Source organism: Ranitomeya variabilis, chromosome 3 (assembly GCF_051348905.1).
Source record: "Ranitomeya variabilis isolate aRanVar5 chromosome 3, aRanVar5.hap1, whole genome shotgun sequence".
Lineage (NCBI taxonomy): Eukaryota > Metazoa > Chordata > Amphibia > Anura > Dendrobatidae > Ranitomeya > Ranitomeya variabilis.
This window is the reverse complement of record NC_135234.1, coordinates 90,265,449-90,273,312: the sequence shown is the minus strand read 5'-3', so window position 1 is coordinate 90,273,312 and position 7,864 is coordinate 90,265,449. Positions and strand designations below refer to the sequence as shown.

General features: G+C 37.8%; 1 protein-coding gene across 1 annotated transcript in view; it reads right to left on the bottom strand.

Moving 5' to 3' along the window:
- Nucleotides 1–798: 798 nt before the first annotated feature.
- The window catches only part of LOC143815292 (myeloperoxidase-like), a 28,379-nt gene continuing 21,313 nt past the window's right edge, over nucleotides 799–7,864 (bottom strand). Inside the window, exons 9-13 of the mRNA XM_077294377.1 lie at nucleotides 6,924–7,084; nucleotides 6,591–6,843; nucleotides 5,365–5,535; nucleotides 2,272–2,509; nucleotides 799–1,010 (exon numbers count right to left, since the gene is read on the bottom strand). Of these exons, the coding sequence (XP_077150492.1) occupies nucleotides 809–1,010; nucleotides 2,272–2,509; nucleotides 5,365–5,535; nucleotides 6,591–6,843; nucleotides 6,924–7,084 (1,025 nt within the window). The 3' untranslated portion in view covers nucleotides 799–808. The remainder of the gene's footprint in view (nucleotides 1,011–2,271; nucleotides 2,510–5,364; nucleotides 5,536–6,590; nucleotides 6,844–6,923; nucleotides 7,085–7,864) is intronic.

Genomic DNA, 7,864 nt, shown 5'->3' with positions numbered 1-7,864 from the left:
CCTAGCTGCAGGGTCAAACTAGGGACCCACTTGCTATCCCTCAGTCACACCGTGACAAAAAAATAATAAAATGGCCGGAAACACTAATCAGTTTAGCAACAATAAGAGCTTACAGTATACGCTACTGCGAAACAGACCTGAATTGATTTGTACTCAAAGCCCATCCATCTGCAGTAACTTGCAAATGTGTCGAGCTCATGGACCTGCAGGAACTGGAGAAATCGATAAACAATAGTAGATGCAATAAATAATCCACAATGATATTATAAATTGTTTATGTAACTGAAAATATGGTGGGAGATCTGTATAAAACTCCATCAGTACATATGTAACAATCATTTCATACAAAAAAAGTTAAAACTACAAAAAAATACAACGTTCATAATAACACCTACCCACAAACAAATTCACCTAACCACAATTTGCAGATCCTCACAATAAATAATCTGCAGTTTCACAAACTTTTTTTCGAGTCAAATAGACCTGAACAGTACAGCAGGGTTAAAGGGGTTTTCCAAACCTTCAAAAGTTGTGCCAAAGAGAAATTGTACTAAATTAGGAAATACACATTTATAAGTTCTGACAAATCCGCCACTACAATACCAAGTGACTTCTGCAGCTAATCAGTGACCTCAGAGATGTACCACTGGGGCCAATGATTGGCTGCAGCAGTCACGTGGGCAGTAGGAGACATCTAGCCTTTGTGTTAAAGATTATTATTTTCCATGGCATTCTCCATATGTTTTGTTATTTCAGATCACCTATCAGTGATAGCTGGAAACATTTAGCTGAGCTCACCATTTTCGCCTTAGGTTGCTCTCCATGGGCTCAGGTCCAGGGCTGGGATACTGTTACATCTTACAAAATCCTGAGGATACTGATTGCCCAGGAAGACATTTCGAGGAACCTCGGTAATCTTAGTGTTGTCGCAGATGACTCGCGCAAATGTCACTCTCTCTATGGCATTCCTCTGAGCGGGGGTGAACACCCCAGGGTTCTCATAATAAAACCTACATAGGAAAACAATTAGTACATTTGTGTCACATGGCCGATTGGACATATTACTTATGAATCAGCAAACTTAGTTGTAAAATATACACGGTGGTGTATGAAGTTTACATTTGTAATGGCGGGTTGTATAATAGCTAATTATATATTATTGGTGCGTACACGTCTGTATTCAGTGGAGCAGGGAGAGGGGAAATTTCTTATTCAGCAAATTGTGTACATATATGTGACGTTTTTTATTTTTAGGGGAGCGGTGATCAGTTCGGCAAACTACGATGTTAGGATGTCGATATGAAGGTTTGACAAGATGAAGAAGAGCAAGCCTAATCAGACGAGACGTCATAGGTAAGTTACTGGATGGAAATATATATCTACACTGTGTAGGGGTACGATAACACGGACCAACCGGCGGCACTAAACCGTTACCGATCGGCAGTCAGTTACTTCGGTATCTCCGTTTAAACAGGCTGCTAAACGCTGCACACTGAGCGATCTGTCCCATATTATGTACAGTATGTATGTTGTTATATACTTATGGCACTGCCCCTTATTACATAGCATTCCCTTTTGTTATATATTGTGCCGTCCCATATAATATATCGTCCTCTCTTATTGCATAGTATCCTCTATATATAGCTCTATTTTATGTATAGCGCTGTACACTAGTGTTAATTACGTGACCTATGCTTAGACAAAGTCATGTGTCAAGTCACGTGACACATCAGATGCTGAAGAACCCATGTCTTGTAAGCTGCCAGGGGCCCTGTCTACTCTTAATCCACCCCGTGTATATATATATATATATATATATATATATATATATATATATACATATACATATGTATACAGTATATACAGTATATATATAATATATTTATTTATTTTTATTTATTTTATTTTTTTACTTAATTATTTATTTTTTTAAATCTCGCATACATTCCCAGAGATATGGACCTTTTCTTTTTATCAAGCAGATTTTTGTGGTCAACACTAAGGGGGTGGTGCTCACAGGGTAACAATGTAGAGCAGCTTAAAGATCCACCCCAGAGATGCCTGAGAGATTCCTTGTAAAGTCCATAAAAAATAGCAAGAAACCAAAAGGCCGCCTATATATCCCGGTCTTTAATTGGATTTAAAAAAAAATAAAAGGAATACTCAGGAGAGCTGCAGAGAAACAATAACAGCAAAAAAATGACCACTTTTTGATCTGGTGACAGGACCTCTTTAAGGATTTTGCATCCTCATTGAAAAAGATGTACTTACCGGTCTCCATCTCGAGCTCTTCGAAATTGGTTGCCAATCAGACATGTAAGTAGCTGCCCAATTCTGCCATTCCGAACTAAAGGTTCAGCAACCCCGCCAACCCAGATGTCAATATTTTCAGGTGTCCCGTACAGATTTATAAACTTTTGGGCGAGCTCCCTGTTATTCAACACAGTAGTTAACTCATTCAGATTTCTCGGTGCAGAAAATCCACAAAACCTTCTCCATGCATTGTATCCTATACAAAAAAATATTTAAAAAATTAAACAATTCATAGGTTCAGGTGGTTAATTAAATTTGTTGATACAAAGCACTTTGCATGTACTCTCAAACTGTTAGGCCAAGATTGACACTTATCACCTATCCACATTGTCTGTCTCCATTGGGACAATGTCTCCAACTGACTGCAAAAAAATAGGCTCTAAGTTATTTGAATGTAATGTCATGTATACTGCCATTCTATTCATTGTCTATGGGACTGATGATGTAGATGGCTACATCCAGGCCTTGACTATCTCTAATGGCCCCACAGAGTTTGAATAAAGCTACCGTGCATGTGCATGACCAATGCTCTGTTAAAAAAGTGGCACTCTTAGTGACAACTGTCGATCTTGGGTCAATCCATTTTAATACATTTTGTTGTTTGTAAGGAAATATACAACATATATGATATTGTAGGTTTTAGTTTTATTTTAAAAATAAAGTATTACTAATTCTATTTTGTCTGTATAAACACCCCATCAGATCCCTGATGAGACATGTCAGAATTTGATAGGATGCATATGAAAATAAAGCTGACATGGCTTCAAAATGCCTGACCCTAGTTTGAGCAAAGTTGGAACTTGTTGGAACTATTCACAAAGTCATATTTTAAGTTCATGTTCCAGTTTATTTGCCACTAAAATGATAGGAAAACATACGAACGAAAATAAATGTATATAATGAATATTAAATATGAAATAATATACTATTTAAAGGGGTTGTCCACTGCTTAGAAAAGCACTTCTTTTATGAAACAGAGCCCTGTAGAAAATAAAAACAGCATATACTCACTACCGGGACCGTGTCTGCCAGCACTTTCTTGACATTATGTTATGCGAGCTCTGCAGCCTCTACTACCGGCCAGAGATGGGCTGCAGTGCTCACATGACATGATAATATCCCACGACTGAGCAAACACAGTGGTAGGTGAGAATGTGCAGTTTTTATTTTACACAGTGCCCTGTTTTAATTTAGGAAAGAAAATGTCCAATTAATGGACAACCCATACAAATGCTTCCGAATACAGATGATTATATTACCCAATATCCAGTTTGTTATTATTGCGAAAGATTGCTTACTAGAATGATTAGTTGATGACAGTTGCTAGCCTATTCATTATTATCATCTATCCGCACGTAAACGTATTAATCTAACATCATACACCTTCACTAACTCTAACCTGAACAGGTGCTTAGATGGCAGCTATAGGTCTACAGTCACACGTGTTCAGTATTTAGTCAGTATTTTACATCAGTATTTGTAAGCCAAAACCAGGAGTGGGTGATAAATACAGAAGTGGTGACGTGTTTCTATTATACTTTTCCTCTGATTGTTCCACTCCTGGTTTTGACTTACAAATACTGAGGTAAAAAACACTCACCAAATACTGAACGTGGAAACGTGGCATTACTCTTGACCTAACTACCGTACAAACCTGATTTGGTCAAGCATACCCCAATTTGGGGTAGTTTATGGGACTTTTAAAGATCTCCTTACTGACCAAGCGATAGCTTATTGTAGCACTACAGCATTCATTCCAATTCTTCACATGATACATCAATTCTAAGCAATACTGAGGGAGAGTTTGAATCTTCTGACATTATGAAGTGATCAAACTCTTTCGCTGACTTTTACATTTAAAAGAAACGTGCTTGATGTTTACTTGCGAACTTCTAGCCAAATCTGATTAAATCAAGCCACACTAATCTACTTCAATAAAACTAATTAATTAGTCCAGAGATTTCTTCAGAATTTCTGAAACCATTACCTAAAACAGCTCAGGGCAGATGGTAACAGATACTAAGCTTCATAAATTCCACGGTAAAGCTTGGGTACACAAGAAGTTCTTCAGTCTACATTCTTACATACTGAGCAATAATTCATGAAAATTGTACACTAAATTCACATTTTTTATACCCTGTTACTGAAACAAACATTTATTTTCTGCTTCATTCTTAAAATGTGAGTTGAACATTCCACAAAACTCCTGCAGTATGTGTACAGGATAGTATGTCAATGATGAAAACTTGTCTAACATGTTATGGAAGTCAGTGAAGTAGAAGAAATATTTTTTTCATGTGTTAGTAATTATCTTTACTTAAAAAAAAGTCACTAAATCTCCGTTAGTTGTAAATTTTGCAGCCTGCTCTTAGTTTCAAACATTTCTCATGTGAACTTGTCCCTCCCAGTAATAGATGCTGAATTGAGGGTCTAGATGTGACTCTAGATTGCTTTTGCCTTCACTACTTTTCATGGACCAGCTTAAAGAGGACTTGCCACTTGGTCAAAAAAGATTTCGTTAAATACCTTATAAAAAATTTTTGACCTTCTACGATTCTGGTGCTGTTCAGTTTTGCGCTGTGTCGCTCCATTGCAGTTGAACTACAAGCAGAGATTTCACATATTGTTCTTCAAAAATCCAAAAGCAATAAATGTGAATATCTCTGCAATGGAGTGATGCAGTACAAAAAAGAAGAGCAACATAATCAGTGAAGCTCCAAGATTTTTACAAGATTCTTTCAATGATCTGATCTGCCAACTCCTAGCTGTTGGCATTCATCTGTCCATATGCATGAGTGCTCAGTTATCCAAAGGTATTTCCAGTAGAGCGCTAAGAAAGCTACTGCCAGGCTACCCTGGCAGGGTCTTATCTGAGAACAAAATGGATCAGTTGTTTTAATTTTCTTAACATTTAATAAAGACTATTTAAAAAGATACATAAGTTTGCATTTAGGAAGTAAATACACAGTAAGGAATAGTGCGAAGAATCACATACCCTTTAAGCCTTTTAAAATTCTTATACTATTCACAGATGAAGATTATAGCAGTTACCTGGCAGACCATGCTCACGACCCCTTTGCAAGTTGAGGGCTGGTAAGTCAAGGCCAACCCGTTTGAAGAGAAGGAAGAGACGTTCCCTTAATTCATCCACAACCAGTTGGTTTTGACGATTTAGTTTAGCTCGATTTGCCATCAGTCCTCGGAGAAGAGGATCAATTCCCCCTGTGTACGACATATCAGATAGCGAAACAGGAGTTCAGTGGACAGATGAAATGGATTCTTTACATTCCATCAGAAGAAAAATAAACTTGTTTAGACACAATGTGAAATCTGCAGGCAATCAGAAGCCACTGACTGGCTGCAGTAGTCTCATAACTTCCCAAGAAACCGGCAAGGTACACAGGAGGAGTGAGGGTGGTTCAATAGTGTTTTTTTTTTTAAGTACATAATAGTAATAGGGTTGCCTACCTCAAAGGAAATTTTTGACAAGCCCTGCAGCCTGTTGAATCATTGCAGTGTGTAGTGTACACAAGGTTAGGATTCAGCTCTGATTGCCAGTTCCAGCTGTCATCACATCAAGAATGCAATTTGCAAAGGTCACGTGCTGACCAAAGACTCAGACATGTCTTTCAACATGGGGAGAAGGTCCTGAGACTATAGTAGGTAATTAACCACAACTACGCTAGGATTCTGCAAGCTGCAGGCCATGGCGAAAATTTCCTCAGTACTCTGCAACCCGTTTAGAGTTAACTTTAAAGGTACAGAGGGAATTTCTAGACGAGGTTTGAAAAATTAAGCACCAAGTATTAAAAAGAATTTTGAAGAAACAAGTCCATAGCATCCACAGATATTACATCATCATTAGCTTCACTTCTCACATAAAAGAAATTGCCACATTAACAACATTCATTACCTAGACACAAATGTGGTGATAAATATGTGACCATTAAGGGTCCAACCGGGGTCACAAAGTGGCCTGTGTGAGTAGAGCAGTAATGAATATGTGTCATTATTCGTCTTTTTACTGTCGATGGGAGCCACAGTCATGCATATGAATTATTGCTCCCATAGACCCTTAGAAGTGAATGGAGATGGGCGCATTACCGCTTTATATATATATGTGAGTGACAAATATTGTTTATGGAACAACCTCTAAAAGCATCTGAATCTTGATGACAAAAAATCCTCTTTTACTGCTTGGACCTACACAATAATTTTGTATTATATTTTTTAAGGAAATATTTTTTTACATGGAAATATTTACATGGATATCTTACCTTGTCTGACCACTCTCCAGCTATTGAAGAAAGTCATGTGAAGGGGGCTCGTTGGTGCTGGGGTATAGGGACGATAGCCATCTGCAAGGCGGTATATGAGTGGCTGTATGAGAGTATGGCCCATTCGGAACACAACGGTGAATACGTTGGCCACTCTTGGATCCACAGACTCATTATAAGCCTTGTATGGAGGGAGAACTCTGGGCATCTCAGACCCTAATAGTAATGGTAGCCAATCTTTGTATGTGATTTTCTGTAAGGAAAAAAGTATTACACCCAATGATAAGGAATGTAAACAGTCTTTAGAAAATACAAAAAAGAAGAATTGAGCACCTGCAATATTCCTCCTACAGCCTTCCTAGCTTCTTGATACAAGGTTTCTCCCGACCATCTTGGGTTTATCCGTCGTAATTCCGTGGCTATGGTGTTGTGTGCACGTACAAAAAGCGTGTGGAAGGCAGTGAGGCCAGGTTGCTCACTGACACGGGGGTCTCCTACAAATTATAAAAATGGACAATGGACTTGTATAGGATCATATAGTCTAATATGCAACATTGATATAGTACAAGAGTAGTGTAAAAATCTATAACAAGAAAATATTAGATTAGAAAAAGTCACATCTATCAATCTTAGGATAACCATTGACTTTTTTTAGACAGTTAACTTTTCTAAAGACCCCCATCCCATCGTACACATGCATGCTCGGCTCTGCTGAGCATACATTTGCTTTTTACAGTGAACTGTGACAACAGTTTATGTCCCATGATAAGAAAAAAAATTGGGCCTGTTAAAATCTAACTGCTGGACCGATCTTTTCGCTATCATCTGCTGTCTGTGGTGAATCAGTACCTCTGATTCCATCCGGGAATTATGAAAGCAGTGTTAACAGAACATATATTAATAATGATGGCATTAATTCTTTAGAACATTGGCTGGCCAATGGCATTATAGATAAGCAGAGATGTGACTGAACACGTATATGACATGAAGCCAATAACGGCCAATCAGAAAGTAGACTTAGAAAATAAAATCAGATCAAATATTGTCAATATAGACTAGATTTTGCAGTCAGCATGATCTTCACAGCTCTAAGACCAGTGCCTACAACAATGGATGGGATTAGCATGGTTTATACATACAAAACTCATGCAGCATATAAAGAGATCTTGGAATGGTAAGGATTTAATAGACTGTATGTCAGAAAATTATAATATCATGTGCATGAAATGTCTACATGCAATATATTGCTGAACACTTATCAACATTTATCACCA